This window comes from Micrasema longulum, unplaced genomic scaffold, assembly GCF_059751315.1.
Source record: "Micrasema longulum isolate JH-2025_06_02 unplaced genomic scaffold, ASM5975131v1 h1tg001563l, whole genome shotgun sequence".
NCBI classification, from domain to species: Eukaryota; Metazoa; Arthropoda; class Insecta; order Trichoptera; family Brachycentridae; genus Micrasema; species Micrasema longulum.
Genome location: NW_028278746.1, coordinates 157994 through 176808, shown reverse-complemented (window position 1 = coordinate 176808; position 18815 = coordinate 157994). Strand labels below are relative to the sequence as shown.

Genomic DNA, 18815 nt, shown 5'->3' with positions numbered 1-18815 from the left:
TTACATCAAATACAAACCATAGCGTGCAAGAAGAGGTGTGAATAATGAATGTAGGATCTGAAGAATTGCCGGAAATTGAGCATAACGAAATTGAGTATGCCCTGAAGTATATGAAAAATAGTAAAGCCCCAGGTGAAGACAGAATTACTAGCAAAATGATAAAATTAGGTGGTAGAAAGCTAACAGAAGCCATAAAAATATTACTTGATAAATGTTTAGAAGAGGAAAAAATACCTGACGATTGGCAAAATGCAGAAATTAAATTATTGTTTAAAATGGCGACAGTGACAATCTCGAAAATTATAGACCAATCAGTCTACTGTCGCACCTCTATAAATTGTTAGCAAAAATACTAACTAACCGATTAACACAAAAACTTGATTCTTATCAACCTGTAGAACAAGCAGGCTTTCGCAAAGGCTTTGGAACTAGAGATCACATCCAATCAATTCGACTACTCATAGAAAAGTCAACTGAATACAACATAACACTACATTTAGCTTTTATCGACTATCGTAAAGCGTTTGACTCAGTTGAAAAATGGGCTGTTATTGAAGCACTCCAAAATGCCCGAGTTGATTCTAGATACATGAGATTAATAAAATTCATTTATGACAAGCTACTATGGATGTAAGGATTAATGAGGACACAAAAACTGATAAAATCAAAATAGAGAAAGGTGTCAGACAAGGCGACACAATATCGCCAAAGCTCTTTACGCTAGCCTTAGAGGATGTATTTAAAACCGTAAATTGGGAAAATAAGGGTGTAAAGATCGATGGCATGTACTTGAGTCACCTCAGATTCGCAGATGATATAGTGGTCATAAGTAAAGACATGGATGAACTAGGCAAAATGATTATAGAACTACATGAGGCTTCAAAAAGGATTGGTTTGGAAATGAACATTCATAAAACAAAGATTATGAGTTCAACAGGACGAAACATTTTCACTAACGGTAATAAAATCGAAGTGGTTGATGAATATATTTATCTAGGACACAAAGTCAAACTCGGTAAAGATAACCAGATAGCGGAGTTACCAAGAAGAATAGGGCTAAGTTGAGCTGCTTTCGGCAAACTTAAATATATTTTTGAAAATAAACAAGTCCCTATATGCTTGAAAAGAAAAGTATATGAATCGTGCATATTGCCGGTGACAACATACAGACTAGAAACCATGTCTATAATACAAAAAAGTAGCCAGAAATTAAAATGCACGTAACGGTCCATGGAAAGACAGATGATCGGTGTATGTCTAAGAGACAAAAGAGAGTCGTGGATATCATGGATCGTGCTGCGAAATTGAAATGGCAGTGGGCAGGACACTTGGCGAGGCAAAATGATGGCAGGTGGACACCCAGAATAATAAAGTGGAGACCGTGGGCAAACAAAAGAAGTGTTGGAAGGCCACAGAAAAGATGGGTCGACGACATTGCCTCTATTGCCGGTAAAACGTGGATGATGAAAGCGGGTGATAGGAAGGAATGGAGACGTTTGGAAGAGGCCTTTATCCAGCAGTGGAGAGAATAAGGCTGCAGAAGAAATGACCATTCAGTATGATCCTTAGTAAATCCTTAAGTTAAAACCCGGTTTTCACTGTCACGTAATGTGTCCTAAAACAAAGCTACTCGTATTTTTTACAACAATATGTCCTCGAAAAATAAAAATTAGTACGTCTATTCGTTTCTTACCGAAAATTACCGTAAAATACAGTAAATTACGGAATTTTACCGTGGTTTTTGGTAAAATTACGTCCATAGTCTCGATCGGTCTTAATCGCTTCCGGTGCCGGTCAGAGGAATATTCCAGTGTAAAATCACATCTGAAAGAAAGTTCCCTATGCACCATCGGTGTGGTAGACATACTAATTTTTAACAGTTTTACTAACTAACATACACACTTAAAACTTATCAGATTCGTAAATTTCTAATACAATTAGTTAAAGAATACATTATTTTCTGATTGTTTGTCGATAAATATTATGCCTTACATTTATTACATACAAATTTGTATACCCGTTTTTTCAAAATTTTCCACATATCTTTTTTTTCACTCTGACAATGATAATTCTCACTAAACATTAATATACAACGTTAAACAAGCATTCAGGTATTATATTTAAACATGAATGGTTAATCATTACAAGATAATGGTTAAACATTACGAGATAATGATTAAATATTAAAAAGATACTGGATACAATGGTAAAACATCAATCGTTATCCGTTAAACATTAAGATGTAATATTTAAATATAAACAGATGAAGGTTAAACATTGGCAGATAATAGTTAATCATAAAGAGATAACAATTTAACATTAAAAGATAATGGTTAAACATGACAAGATAATGGTTTAATATTAAAATATAATTGTTAAATATGAATATATAATGGTAAACATCAACGGATATTGGTTTGACTTTAAAATGTATAGTTTAATATTAACAGATGATGAGAACTTATAGTATTGAAAGATAAGGTTATAATATTAACATATTAAAAAATAATGGTTAAACATTAATATATAATAGTTAATTATTAAGAGATAATGATTCAATTTAAAAGACAATATTTTTGATGTTTGAAGCACTTACTTTGTGGAACATTGTTAATTTAATATATTCAAATAAAATCACTTTGTTATTATGAACCACTTTTATTTTTATAATTTGACAAACAACTAGTTTCGGCAATACTATGCCTTCTTTAGGGTTGATTATTTTATGTATTACACCTTTTGACAAATTTGTACGCATACACTTGATTATTTGAAATATCGGAGATAGAAAGGCTGTAGAATAAAAAATTAAATATTATTAATAATCAAATAAATCTTAGTAATAGTCCTATTTTAAATATGTTCCCGCTCCTTAAATCCACCCACAAACCCCCTCTCCCCTCTACTCCCGTAGTTACGCCACTCTACCCTCACTGGAAATTTTAATGTTAGTTTGTAATTAACCCTGAAGAAGGCAAAGTATTGCCGAAACTAGTTGGTTGTTCAAACTATAAAAACATAAGTGGTACATAAAAAAAAAGTGATTTTATTTCAATATATTAAAAGATAATGGTTTACATGATGAGATTATGGTTAAACACGACAAGATAATGGTTTAATATTAAAATATAATTGTTAAATATTAATATATAATGGTTAACATCAACCATATCCGTATGACATTAAAATGTAGTAGTTTAATATTCACAGATAATTATTCAATATTAACTTATATAGTATACATGTTAAAAAAATAATGGTTAAACATTAAGAGATAATGTAAAACATTGACAGATGACGGTTAAGCACAAACTTAGCCATTGTCTGTTGATGTTTAACCATTATGAGGTAATGGTTAAACATTTATATATAGTGGATAGTGGATCTATGGACAATTGTCGAAAAAATGATCAAAAATTAAGAGGTAATGGTTAAACATTAAAAGATAATAGATAAACATTAACATATAATGATTAAACATTAATATAATAGTTATACTTAAATTGACTAATTCAGTGTGTTACAATTTCTAAGTGTGCAAGTCTTATAATAGCCAGTCAACTCTAAAGAATAATAATTACTGATAGGAAATCGCGATGGTTCTGACATATGGAGCGAATGGATGACGTAAAAAAGATTTTCAGCACAAATTTAGAAACCGTTGGACTGAGAAATATATGGAAATATCGATTCAAACGAATTTTTGAAAATGAACATGACTATTCGAAACAATAAGAAAGATGCACGAATGTAGAGGAAGCGAAATCTGGAAGTAAAAACAGAGTGGCATGACGTTTTATTTCCACTGCCTACCCTTACGCGGGGAACCGGCGGGATGACGCCTAGTAAGTACTAAAAAGTAATAATTTTTCGTGTCCGAGCGGATGAAGAACAAAGTTCTGTGAGTGAAATAGAACCAGAATCCTGAACGAGTTTCTTTGACTCGATTGCTGCTCTCAGGTGAAAATCCCGAAAAATCAACCGAGTTGAGATAAGTCCACTTCGTGTTGGTGAGTTCGCCTGCCTTGTTTGAGATCCCGGGTTCAATTCCTGGTAAGGTCGCCACTAAGCATTGGTTGAAATAGTGCAGACTGAAATATTTCACTGTCCTTGGACTGGGACCTGAAGTCCTGAAGCGTAAGACTGATCGCGATGGAGATACGCTGCAATCGGAGTACCAATGCACCATCGGGTGCGGACGGGGATGATGACAGGTAATAAAATCGGACGATTCATATAGCGTCATTTTCGTGAAGAATCTCGAGGCCGCTGTACAACACATCTAAAAACTAGCTCCCGTATCACCGTTGATAACAATATTTTGGGCATGTCTAATGTTTGCAGACGCGGCTGGATTCAACTCCCCGGGGAGTTATCAAGATTTAAATTTATTCCAATAGGCAGGAAAAACATTTTTGAGAATGGAATATGGAAGTCTAGGCATTGACAGGCTTTTGACTAGTTTAAGAAGCCACTTGTTTGAAGCAACACTTCTCAACACTTCCATCCGTTGAATTTTGTGAAGTATAAGAGCTGAAACCTTTATTGAAGCGGGTAAGATTCTCCTGATCGATTGCGGAAGTTCAGTGCTACCGATAATTGGATAAAAAAAGATTTTTGACGCGCGGTAAAAATTAGAGCATTAAATTGAAACGGGTTGTGGTCCGTGCTAGTGTCTCGGACTCTGCCTCGAAGGTCCATGGTTCGAATCCCACTTTACCCCAACTTGATTTCCATTTTCTAATAGTGAGTTATTTACAACTCGTTGACAATGGCCCTCAAAATGAAATATTTGGCTAAATCACAAGACCGCAAACATGTTTTTTTCTTTAAAAAAGATTGAATGGCAACGTTTCTTTAAAATGTGTGAAAAAAAACCCCCTTTGAACGACGTCACTAGTTTCATAGTTCTTCCGAATTAACCAATGATAGAGTGTTGTGATAGTTTTTTGGTTTACGGAAAGCCAATTCACCAATCAGCAGAATTCACCGTAGAGAATTTGACTTTGAGAATTGACGTCACAGGCGGAGTAATTTCAAAATTACAAAGATTAAAAAAAGACTTCCAATTTCCTCTCTCAAAAACGTCATTTTAATCTTATGAAAAAAAAAAAAGATTTTTATTACAACACGTCTTGCGGCTACAAAACGCACGGTCGCTTGAACCTCTAGCCCGTATTGTATGATCAAAATTTACGTAAATTTATGTAAAATTAACATCATAATTATATATAGAAAATTTTCACTCATGCTTAGCGTTAAATAGGCAGTTTTTTTTCTTAAAATTTATAGAAAATATTTACACGTAGACATTGGCCGTTTTCACACATGCCACGCAAATCCACCCGGCCCGGTAACTTTACCGCGTACTTCCTACAAACGCACACAAAATGTGTCACCTTTTGTAGGATGTACCCTGTAAAATTAACGGGACATTTTTTAGACAAATGTTTTAAAGGTATATAAAAAATTACGGCAATTAATGCTATTTTTAATTTATTCCATTAGTACGTGAAATTAATTAATTTAGCACGCGAGTTCTTATGCTACTGTAAATAAGATTTTCATAATTGTTTTGTGCTAATAATTAAACGTCGGCCTCGTGGTGTACTGGTCAGCGCGTTTGCGGGGTTTGTCGGGTTGGATTCCCGGCGTGGTTGATATAAAATATTTATTTGAAATAGTGTTTTCACACTAGAATATTTCACAGTAAAATATTTACTAACGTATAATCATTTTTCGCGTAGCGCGGGTACATATTTATTGTATTAAAATCCAGCATATTTATACAAATTTTACTTGTGAAAATGTCCATTTGGAGATTATAAAAACACAGCTTCATCATTAAAATTAAGAAGAGAGATTTATCAAGACTTGAATCCTATGTATACCAGTGGCGAGCGGTAATATTTTTAATAGGTAATCTACAAAAAATGTTCATTAATTTGTACCGACATATAAGTACATAAGATTTGAGTCTACTGAGCACTTTATTTTATTTTTACAAATATAAAAACTAAAATTTCGTGACAATTGTTTCGCCTTGTTAGGGCATTTTCAAATAAATGTAAAGATTAGACGGATTAAATGTCCTTATATAGTTATATAATTCAAGTCACTTAAGTAAAAAATAAAAATAATTTTATGAACTATAAGCATGTACATCAATCATAATGAGGAATTCCACTGTTTTCTAGTTTATTTATTTTTTATTAGCGTATTATTTAACTAAGCAAAAATATTGATACATATAAATATATATATATATTGTGCGTTATTTACAAAGATATGATTTTTTAAAGTTACATTTATCAAATACAGCGCCAAATGACTGTAATCAGTGTGTCACTTTTCAGTAGTTACGTCATGAAACGGTTGGCGTTCTTACTTTCACTGACCGCGGTAAGTTGTATTTCTCCAGCCAATAACAAAACTGACAAGAATCTGTGTAATATTGCTTTGATTACTTCAGTTAGTTGATCGTAATTTGCTCATTTCTATGTTATGGTTGTTTTTACGCACGTTTCGATTTAGAAAAACCTAGAAAGTTGACATAATCTCTGGTTAAAATGTCGACAAAGTATTATTTGCCGGATTTCAAAACTCTTCAATCGCAAATTATACTCTTTTTTTTATATGGTCAAAACGTTCCTTACAAGGTGCGGGGGCTTTAAAGCGGAAACCGGAAATACTACACGTAGATATAAGGAGTGACGTCATTATTTACGATTTTAAAATGAATACTATTTTAAACATTTTTTATTTATTTTTGCGTGCGTTTTTGAGATATTTCATGATACTCAAAATTTTTTAAATATTCACGTGTACACGAAAACATTTTTAAAATTTAATTCCGGGTTGGGCTGGAATTCCTCATTGAGGGAAAAACCAATGGTTAAGGGCGAGGATAAGTGTTTAATAGGTAATGGGGAATTGAGGTATTTATATTTGAATTTCGGAAATTTTTTACAAAGTAAGTATTTATTGACATGCTATAGGTTATAAGATTATTTTTGTTTTCGGCTTAAGTACCTTGAATTATATAACTATATAAGGACATTCAATCCATTTAATTTCACATTCATTTGAAAATGCCCTAACAAGGCGAAACAATTGTCACGAAATTTTTTATGATTGTAAAAATAAAATAAAGTGTTCAGTACACTCAAATCAGTGTTTGATTTTTAATATTATAAATTTAAATATGGAGTTCTACAAAATAAACACAAAATCAGTCAATACATAATATATTTTTATTTTTTCTGTGGTTCTGTAAAAATCAACTAAAACAACAAATATTATGAACTACGCGATAAACGTAGCTTTATACTATATTATTTTGATACAATACTTGTACAAAAGTATATTAAATAATACCACAATGACATTCAGCACTGGCCGATTTATTTTAAAATAAATAATGCTAAAAACGGCCGCTGCGAACGCCACATGTCCTATGTGATACATAATATGTCAACGGTATCCTATCAAAGAAAAATAATCCTTCGGAAATAACGTTCGAAATACAATTTTCTAAATAGAGAATCTTCAAATAATATTTTTAATGTGCGAGCTTGTTTTAGTACTAAAAAACCGCGACTGAGTTAAAGATGTAAAATATAGTTAACCTTTTTATATGGAGGAATAAGCTGAGGTAATCGGCTAGTTTCTTCGTTCTCTGAGAACGGGCTGGGCGCTGGGCGCACTTTGTAAATATTTTTTTTGTAGATATAAACGGTGGTGGAAATTTGTAATAAATACGAATTATTCAATTAAACAATATTTTGAGTTTGTCCAAATTTTTGTAGACAAGGACTAGATTCAACTCCCTGGGAAACCTGTTAATATCAACGTATTACAACAGAGTTGAAGAACATTTGAGAGGAGGCAATGTAGAAGTCTAGGCATCTACAGGGCTTATGACTTTGGCTGGTTGAAGTGGTCACTTTACATACTGTTTAACATTCACCATTCTGCACATATTTAAACATCTGCATCCCTTCAACTATTTAATCTGTTGATGTTTGTGAAGCTAAAGAGCTGAAACCTTTATTTATGCGAGTGAGATTCAACTTATTGAATTATATTTGCGTACATACTAGGCAACGTCTGAAAATAATATATTTTTTGGCCACTTAAATCAGCCAATGACAGGTCATAAGCCCTGTAGATGCCTAGACTACTATATTACATTCTCTAAAATGTTCTTCATCTCTGTTAACATGTTAATATTAACAGCTCCCCAGGGAGTTGAATCCAGTCTTTGTCTACAAAAATTTAAACAAACTCAAAATACTGTTGATAAATCCACCTGGTCTATGAAAAACTAAAGAAATTTAAAAAAATAAAAAATTCATGCGTTGACTTGTATGTGAGTAAAATAATTTAATTAGATGAATCTCACCCGCATAAATAAAGGTTTCAGCTCTTTTAACTTTAAAAACATCAACAGATGAAAGAATTGAAGAAATATATGTTTGAATATGGGCAGAATGGTGAATGTTACACATTACTTAAACCAGCCAATGACAGGTCATAAGCCCTGTAAATGCCTAGAGTTCTATGTCACTTTCTCTCAAATTGTCTTCATCGCTGTTGTAATATGTTAATAAACACAGTTACTATAAAACCTTATTATCGAAAGTCAAATATAATGGTAAGCTGTGCATAATCGCTTGTTTGGACGATTCGCCCTTCATGTGTTGGACCACAGCCGCACAAGAATTAAGTACGCTTACAATGCTCCATGGGGAAAAAAAGTTATGAATGTTTAAGTTGTATAAAAATATTACATCACCTAATTATTATTTTATAAACTCTACAATTTATTATTATATAAACATCGATAAAATATTATATTTACTGTTCATCAACGAATCCGGATTGAATCTTTGATCACTTGAATCTCTGATCCGAGTGATCGGCGCGTTTGTTTTCCAAGCTTGCGGTCTCGGGGTCGATTCTCGGCAAGAGCGACACAAAAAATCAACATTTGAGGATATTAGAAGCAAACTTAGGGTCCCGTCCAGGGTAAAGGCCTAGCGCGGTAACGACAGCAATGAGGAACTTCAGCCCTACGGGAAATTGGATACAAAAAATGTTTTCTTACGCGGGGTAAAAATTAGAGCATTAAATTGTACGACAAAGTTTCTTGAAAATGTACAGAAAAAATAGTAAAAATTATTTTGATAAAAACGCACTACTTTAAATCGGGGGTTAAGGGTCATAAGGGCGAAACTACAAAAACACAGTTTTGAGATAAATGATAAAACAGTTTTCAAAAAATAATACTGTCTTTTAAGGGTAACAAATAAAGAAAATAAAAAATACAGTTAATAGAGCATAAAATGTTTCAGAGACAAAAATATGAAACGACGCTTTCGCCTATATGACCCTAAATTGCGCTTACATTAGTAAATAACCAAATTGATTTAAAAGGCGTTTTATTCATCTGACTTTAAACAAAACGCTTCATGTGTAGTTTCACACAAATTTATCTAGGTAACTACTTATCGGATGAGTTTCATCTTTTTGTCACTAACAGGATATTTTGTTTGGATATCAGATTAGTACTTAACACGAAACAGCAATTTTTGTAGTTTCGCCCTTATGACCCTAAGCCCCCGAAATGACGTCACTGGTTCATGTGAATCAACCTATGATCCGAGAGCTATGGAAGATTTCCGGTCCGCTTGCCGCTTCTGGACCAATGGGAAGAACTGAATGAGAATAAGCGGAAATGAACCTCTGACGTCACACGCGGAGTTATTTCAGAAATACAAAAGTTTGAAAAATCGTAGCGCCGATAATACGATATATAAAAATAAAAAATAAAAATTTGACTTAGTTTAACAGTCTATTAACAAATAATTTTTAAAAAAAAAAAACCACTGAACTTCCTCATTGCAAACATACGAAAACGTTTGAAAAACGCCACACGTGCGAGGCTGTGGCGGGCGATTTTACCATACATTTCTAATCGCTCGTTACCGCTGGTTCTTCTGACCTAGCTAGCAAGCAGCGAATAACCTACCTTTGAATGGTCACGCGGTTAAGCTCGGGTTTCCTAGGACAGCGGTGCCCGTATCTCAACGGCCGCAGTGAACGGTGATGCGGTGGACAGCCGTCGCAGTGGTGACTAGAGAGTGGTTTTATTTTTTAACGGTGTTATCAACACCATTTTTATAGGAAACCACCCTCTAGTCACCGTTACGACGGCTGTCAACCGCGTTAATGTTCACTACGGCCGTTAAAATACGGGCACCGCTGTCCCAGGAAACCCGAGCTTTAGAGCTTGCTCAGAAAGGGCGAATTTACCGCGAAACATTTCGCGCGAATTCATTCGCGCGTTAAGCTAGGGTTTCCTAGGACAGCGGTGCCCGTATCTTTACGGCCGTAGTGAACGGTGATGCGGTGGACAGCCGTCGTAGAGGTTGCTAGAGAGTGGTTTTATTTTTTAACAGTGTTATGAACACCGTTTTCCTAGGAAACAACTCTCTAGTCACCGTTACGACGGCTGTCCACTGCATCACCGTTCACTACGGCCGTTAAGATACGGGCACCGCTGTCCTAGGAAACCCTAGCTTTAGTCATTAAAATATGACTTGATTAGAATGACAGTTGTCGGCAAAAGTGAAAATACAACTTTGTAGTGACGTCTGAGGAGTGATTATTTATATTGACACACGAAAAATTATTCGTATGTAGCATATCAATATTTTTTTATGAACATAATTATATAAAATCAGCTTTAAAACTAAAAAATTAAACGACGTTCTTACAAGGTTACGTCATTTTGCAAACATGTAAGAGATGGGACAAATTGATCAATGTAAATCGATCGAATAAAAATATAATTCATCTGTTGTTGCTCATGAAAAAAAGTTTTTTCTGTCTTATTTTTTAGTAAATAATTGTCTTAAACACACTATAATAGGCTTGTTTTGCGTTTTTCAATCAATTTTCGGAAACAGAGTTTCATGTTTGCACGAAAAAACTGATAAAATCGATTTGATCGGTACATGATCGGTGATCAGTAATTTTCCGTCACTAGTGACATTAGTTTGGCAGCTGTCATTTTAATCAAGCTATATTTTAAGGACTATAGGTGCCAATACATCGCGTCCACGGGCATCGCGCGAATTCAAAATACGCGCGTAGATCGCGTGCACTTCGCCAGACTCCCGAAAGCTAAGCCGTTGAGTCCTGTTTTTTTCGACGCGTTATCCGTTCAGGATGTTTCGGAATCCACCCAAAGTGGCGGTACCTGACGCGTTATCCACCGCAGTAATAATCGAAACAAACCAAATTATTTTACGACATTTATGGCGTAGCCGAAATACTAACGTGAAAACGAGAATATTTATGTTGAGTGACGTTAGCTGGCCCTACTCAGGGGTGCCACTACTAATTTTATTTTATCATCGTGTGGTTAATACCAGACGCATCGTCACGAGGCATCAGATATTAACAAGCGAACGAATGATGCCGAAACATCCCGAATGGATGAAAATAAAAATACGCAGCCGTTGAGTCCAGTTACTTTGTAAATGCCTCGCGAAGCCCAGCAGTTGAGTTTTGTTACATTCTGCCGCTAAAAAGTCCTATCACTATCTGTTGCACACGAGTCCAGTCGCTTTTTAACGCCTCTCGAAGCCCAGCCTCTGAGTCCTGTTACTTTCTGTCTATCTTGCTATCATAGAGTCTAGTCGCTTTGTGTTGCCTCCCAGTCATCATAGAGTCCAGTCGCTTTGTGTTACCTCCCAGTCATCATAGAGTCCAGTCGCTCTGTGTTGCCTCCCAGTCATTGTAGAGTCCAGTCGCTCGGTGTCGCTTCCCAGCCCTTATAGAGTCCAGTCGCCCTGTGCCGCCGCTCGCTACAGTATGGCACAGGCAGGGGCGACGCCCGAGGAGACGAACATGGGCGTGCCCGCTCCCAGCCCGCCGTCCGTCTTGATGTTCTCGTCCCCACCCTCACCCTCCCCGCACTCCAGGTAGCCCCCCTGGCAGTCCAGGCAGCGGCACTGGTCCGACATGCGGCAGACGATGCCCATCTCCTTAGCCATGGCGAGATACATCACTTTTGAAGTCTTGTTCGCCACCTGTAGAAAAACGACCTAATATTTAGTCCCGACACTAATGTATAAGGGGAAATGAGGTTACTGACTGCATAATAAATGTAAAAAATGAATGTCTCGAACAAATAGAAGAATTTGTTTATCTGGGAAGCATGTGTTCAAGAGATGGTAGATGATGAAGAGATGGAACAGATGTTGAAAGGAAAGTGAATGCGGGCAGCAAAATAAACGGCGCACTAAGCGCAGTAATTGCTGATAAAAATAAGTCAATCGAAACTGGAAGTGCACAACGGAGTTTGAGTCCCAACACTTATGAATGGAAGTGAAACATGGAACTGGCAGAGGAAGGATGGAAGCCGAGTGAACGCGGTCAAAATGCGATATCGCATTTCATGAATTACATGAATATGCGATGAATGTGTGGGAAATCAATGTATGACAGGGTTACGAATGACGAAATCAGCCGAGAGTGTAAATCTGAGTCTGATAAGATTAAGAAAGGGTCCCTGAGATGGTTTGGTCATCAATAACGAATGTATGACGAAATAATGGTAAAACAAGTATATATGGCGTAAATGAACGGTAGCGTAAAATGAGGACGACCAAGGAAGACGTGGCATGATCAGATAAATACACATTTTAAGTCTGGCCATGTCAAAAGCAGGCAGAACCGAAAGGCACGTATGACAAGATGTATTAATGTGGAGTAGCTAGAAATGTATGCTAGGATAGACATGTGAGGTGGTCCACCCTCTCTGCCTACCCCTACGGAGAAATGGCGTGAAGGTAGTATTAGTAGTAGTACCCGGTATTTACTGTGGAGGAGATTGAGGATACAGTATCAAATATCGTGAATTTTAAACAGTGTGAATTATAGTATATTTAAAATACTATATTCTTTCTCGATATACTAGTTCATTTTTTGCTATTGTCTAAGCTTTTAGGTACATATGTACATTAGGAACTCACTTCAATATATCCTTCGGGGAGCGGTTGATTCAGTCTCAACTTGCAGCTATACGCATCAGCCTCGTCTTCCGAGCCCCCGCCGGCGAGGGTGGTCAGGCTACAGGCGTCCAGCTGCCTAGAGCTGGCGTCGCAAGAGGTGGACGGCTCCTGGTACTCCCGCCAGTCGGCCAGATCCTGGCTGGTGCCGGGGAACTGTTGCCAGGCGTCGAGCTGCGACGGTTTGCTCTCCTCGAAGTCTTCGAAATCTTGCCAGGATTCTCCTGGAAAACAAATTTAGCTAAAGGAACCCCACCATGAAACATTAAATGAATGAAAAAAGAGAGACACGATAGAGACACATAAGATCTTAAATAGTCACTATGACTGCTCCCCGCAATAGATTTCAATTAATTAATTAAAAAATAACGTATTTATTACAAAGTAAAATTCAAGACGTACATACTATAAAAAGAAAAAAAATCATGAAAGAGACTCTTATCAAAGTAGAATGAGAATCCTGCTACGGAAAAGCCCTTCGGTACATGGAACAGATCAACATCCAGAGCGATGTTGTTTAGCGCAGCGGTAGCCCTTCCAACGGGCAGGGTGGTCCTGCATATCGGAATATGAAACAATCAGAGCAAGCTTGCTTGAACTCCTATATGGGTGCAAATCTTGGCATCTGATCAAAACTCAAAACACCAAACTTCTGAGTTTTAAGAGTAAGTGCTTAAGGAGAGTATTAGGCATAAGGTGGGTCGATTTTATAACTAACATTGAAGTCCGAAAACGGACGCAGCAGCCTCCTATAGCGAGCATCTTGATGATGCGGCGGCTTAGACACGTGCTACGCTTGCCTCAGGAGAACCTAAACCCAAATTGCCTGTTCTTTAAACCTGCCGGCTCACGCCGTCCTGGAAGGCCGTCGATGACGATCTTTAGACTTTTTATTTATTATATATACGGCCTAAGCCAATTACAACAGTTACATGAAGAAACATAAATGCGAGAAACTGAACATAAAACTATTTAGCAAAGACAAACAAGGGCAAAACAATAATAGTATACAATATATTCAAAAAAACGAAAGACCAAAAACTTTGAGCTAAACCATGCCAATCCAACTTCATCCAACACTGTTTAGTCGCGAAGAGATCTACAAAAAGCCGGAAGATCTATCCCAAAGAATTCCAAGTCGTGTGATGAATTGACTAATCTACACATTTTGGACATTGGGGCATAAAAACCAAAGTTGCTCTTAGAAGATGTTATAAATAGCAAATTTTGACTTCTGGTGACACGGTTGGGAATATGAAAAGAAATTGATTGCAACAGAGATGGGACATCACTTAAAGCATTAAGTATTTTGAAAATGTATATAAGGTCCGTCACAGTTCTACGTCTCTCCAATGAAGACAGATTAAGAGATTGCTCTATTTCAAAATAGGAATAATTACCCCTCTGTAATCCGAGCCACCATGCCACTTTTCTTAGAAAACGGTGTTGGACAGACTCGATATGGTCAATGTGAGTCCTGTAGAATGGAGACCAAATAGGAGAAGCGTATTCTAGATGGGGCCGAACTAGTGAGCAATAAAGAGTTTTGATGGTATTAATATTTTATTCGGTGGAACTGAAGGGCACTGGATTGACGTGAAAGGAGGCGAGAGTGCTGGCTGGTGATAGGGCCTCCTGGAGGCAACTGATGATGTTCACATGTTCCACTTAGGAGCGGATGTGGAAAAGAAGACGAATGACGGACGTTGTAATGTGATAACCAAGAAAAATACACTGCGCATTCAGATGCAGTAAAAATCTAAGAAATTTCACTGTTCTTAAAATAGGTTTCCCTAATGAGGAGGACTCTTGAATTAAATTTATAAAAAAAATATTCCATATATAAAAAAAATATGAATTGGTTTACCAGTGGCAATGTGTTTCTCGTCGCTCTCCCTCACGGACGCCGGGCTGCCGCTGGCGGAGGACGGAGTCCGCGAGGGACCGCTGGACGGAGACTCTTCTGGCCCGGCGTCGCTGGACTCGGTACTGTCCTGCCGGGCAGGCGCCCGCCCGATCGTGGACATCTCCGTCAGGGCCGCTAGCCTCGTCTGTGGAGACTCAAAGGCTTCAGTGATTTACATACTGTATTATCTATATGCTCGTTGTATGATGATCACATCAAAAATATTAAATCAGTTCATCATTCATTTTTAAGAAAGATAGGCCGGAGGTTGGGCTTAATCAGAGACCAATATACGTATAATGAGTTAGAACTAGCTTAAATATATCTTCTCTTCAAGACCCAAGAAATAAATCCGACCTTCTAGTCCTATTTGAAATTCTCAACTCAATCTTTGATGCGCCTGAACTACTGAGCTCAGTAAAATTAAATATCCCAACTAGAAACCTCAGACAAAACTTACTTTTTCATACCGATAACCATAGAACTAACTATGGTTTTCATTCCCCTATGCCCAGAATTCTCAGGTCTGCCAACAAACATACCAGTCTTGATTTCTTTGATAATAAGTTGTCTTCTTTCAAACGATCGCTGAATCAAATTCAATTATAAACACCTCTCTCCCGCTTCCACTCCCACCGAGTCTACTATATATAACATTGTGTCTTTATATTTTCTATGCATAAATATGTCCCATAAAATGCCCATTGGGCGTATGTATAAAGAAATTTTAGTTTTCTTCGTCTCCGTCCTTTCCTCGTCTCTTCCCTCGAGATATCGGTTCATATTTGTTTATACTTTTACATCGTTTGTATTCTTTTTTTTATACAGAATAATGTTCCCTCGCTGGGGTGTCCCGTACCGAGGGAAACATTTTACAAAATTAGCTATTTAACAAAGTTAACATAATAATAACAAAAAAAACGTAATTAATCCAATTAACCTAATTATCATAAACACAATAAATAATAAAAAACTTAAATAATCATAAAAAACATAACCAATTTATATAGACCAATAGAACAAATTTCATAAACAGTACACACATTTTACCTATTTGGCTCGATCCACTCATCGATCCGTGCGCAACCCACCTCCACTATCCATTTCTTAATAGCAATTTTATATTGTGAGAACTAACTAATTGTCCTTATAGATAATGGAAGCAGATTGTACACTTTAACCGAGTAGTAGGTCAATCCTCTTTGACCGAAGGTTGAATTATTTTTTTCATTTTTTTGCAGCATCAGGGTGGAGAATCTAGTAACTCTTGTATTTGTAACGGAAGGTAGAGAATAATGTTTACGTGCGTGTAGTAACAGAGCTTTTACATAAAGTTGTTTTATAGATTTAACATTAATATTTTCAAATATACCGAAGGAGCTAGTTCTGATTGGTGCAAGTAGAATATGAATATGATTGGTTTACCTCTTCAAGGACATGTTGATATGAAGGGGGGGGACTTGATGGTACAGAATTGGGGCCAGCTAAGTTCATATAACCGGTCAGTTCTGAAAAACAACATAGAATATTAGAATTCCCAATTTAAATAATTGCGTAATTGTGAGAGCCTATTTTTCTACTCTTCCATCTCTTGAAAACATGCTTCCCAGATACAAAAATTATTTTATTTGTTCGAGACATTCGTTGTTTACATTTATTATGCAGTCAGTAACCTCACTATCCCCTTCAAATACCATCACTTTTGACTTACTTTCGTTCATCGCCAATTCGCTCTCTAGGCATACATCTTACATTCTAGAGACTGTTTGTTGCAAATCATCCTTGCTTCTTGCTAACAGAACCGCATCATCAGCATACAACAAGCAGTTTACTGAAAAATTATAAATTTTTGCTCCAATACCCCTACATTCCATGTATGTATTATTTCTAAATATGTGTAAAATGATTTTCCAGTGTATAAACAAAAAAAAAATCACCATTAGAGTCCTGATGTTGGAGAAGGTTTTCCGCTGAGGAGTCGCCCCCGCAGTGCTCCGACATCCTGAGCCGCCCCGGCAGCCTGAAGGGGGCCACGGCTGCGAGAATGGCTCTCTGCTGGAATCACCAAAATCGACAGGAATTTACCTCGAATCATAAATATATAAGATATTGTCGGGAGTTTATCTCGCGGTGAAGATTCTTCATAATATTGTATGGATGGGTGTGCGTGAATAGATTTTAAGTTAAATGAGAAAGATGGATTACAATTGAAGTTATTTATTGAGTAGATACACACGAGATGCATCCTTACGATTTTGTATAGAAGGAATTTACTATAGCGAATGCTGGCGAGGAGCAGGTGGACGGGCGACACGAAATGCCAAGATGAAATTTGCATATTCTTTCGCTGCACGACGTTTAATTACTTGTCCGAGCTGACGTTGCGTCGGGTTACGCGTTGCGGGTCGAAACGGTGTTCGGCCCTGTCAACTTTACGGCTTGATAGTGATGACTTCCACAATATATTTAAATCAAATGTTTGCACAAAGTTGCCTTTTAGCTAGAATCCTAAATATATGAAATATGGCCACGAATTTATCTCTCACTGAGGATCCTCAATCTATCAAATGATGCCATAAAGTTACCTTTCAGCTAGAATCCTACATATATGAAATATTACCACGAATTTATCTCTCAGTGAGGATCCTCAATCTATCAAATGATGCCATAAAGTTACCTTTCAGCTAGAATCCTACATATATGAAATATTACCACGAATTTATCTCTCAGTGAGGGTCCTTAATCTATCAAATAATGCCATAAAGTTGCTTTTCAGCTAGAATCCTAAATATATGAAATATTGCCACGAATTTACCTCTTAGCGAGGATCCTCAATATTTCAAATGATGCTATAAAGTTGCTTTTCAGCTAGAATCCTAAATATATGAAATAATGCCACGAATTTACCTCTCAGTGAGGATCCTTAATATATCAAATGATGCCATAAAGTTGCCTTTTAGCTAGAACCCTCAATCTGTCAAATGATGCCATAAAGTTGCTTTTCAGCTAGAATCCTAAATATATGAAATAATGCCACGAATTTACCTCTCAGTGAGGATCCTTAATATATCAAATGATGCCATAAAGTTGCCTTTTAGCTAGAATCCTCAATCTATCAAATGATACCATAATGTTGCTTTTCAGCTAGAATTTTAAATATATGAAATATTACCACGAATTAACCTATCAGTGAGGATCCTCAATCTATTAAATTTTAGCCATAAATTTGCCTTTTAACTAGAATCCTAATCATCATCATTCCATGTCCGCTTCTAATTGGAGCATATGGTGTCTACGAAGAGCCTCCAGGCATCTCTGTCAGCTGCCAGCTGCTATGCATCCTCCGTGTCAGGTTTGCGTCCCGTAGCTCTGACACGAACTGCCGACAAATGTAAGATGATCAGTCTTACGTTTAGGTACCAGTCCAGGGACTATGAATTATTCTGGTGTGAAAACATCTTTTTAAATAAACAATTTGTATCGACCAATTCGGGAATTGAACCCGACACCTTTTACGTGGTAGGCAAACGCACTGACCACGTTACATTACATTACATATAAAATATTGCCACAAATTTATTTCCTAGTGAGAATCCGATATAAAATAACTGAATATTTTAATGATATTTTTATGCCGACTTTTCCGGAAACGAACCTGAAATTTTAGACATACTAGGCAAATACAAGAAAAACTAAGGTTATAGAAGCAATTTTGAAAATCTCCACCAAAAACTGAAAATTAGTTATTGATACAAAAATAAACTATGCATAAAAACCTACCTACCTAAATAATAGCGTAATTCAAAACCGTCTCTAAATCTCGCAAA

The 18815-nt window shown here is 36.5% G+C and overlaps 1 protein-coding gene across 1 annotated transcript; it reads right to left on the bottom strand.

Moving 5' to 3' along the window:
* Positions 1-10960: 10960 nt before the first annotated feature.
* Positions 10961-17039, bottom strand: LOC148274870 (uncharacterized). Its single transcript, XM_088236500.1, has 5 exons — positions 16926-17039; positions 16414-16496; positions 14950-15133; positions 13047-13306; positions 10961-12101 (listed from the first exon to the last, which is right to left on the bottom strand). Exons 1-5 carry the CDS (start codon positions 16987-16989, stop codon positions 11877-11879), a joined length of 816 nt encoding a protein of 271 aa, XP_088092626.1. The 5' UTR covers positions 16990-17039; the 3' UTR covers positions 10961-11876.
* Between the last annotated feature and the right edge of the window lie 1776 nt (positions 17040-18815).

Coding starts and splice junctions, on each gene's coding strand:
- LOC148274870 (XM_088236500.1), bottom strand. CDS start 16,989: ATGTCGGAGCACTGCGGGGGCGACTCCTCAGCGGAAAACCTTCTCCAA. Junction 16,497..16,925: donor CCAACATCAGGACTCTAATG/GTGATTTTTTTT, acceptor GTTGTTTTTCAG/AACTGACCGGTTATATGAAC. Junction 13,307..14,949: donor CGAGAAACACATTGCCACTG/GTAAACCAATTC, acceptor TTTGTTTTCCAG/GAGAATCCTGGCAAGATTTC.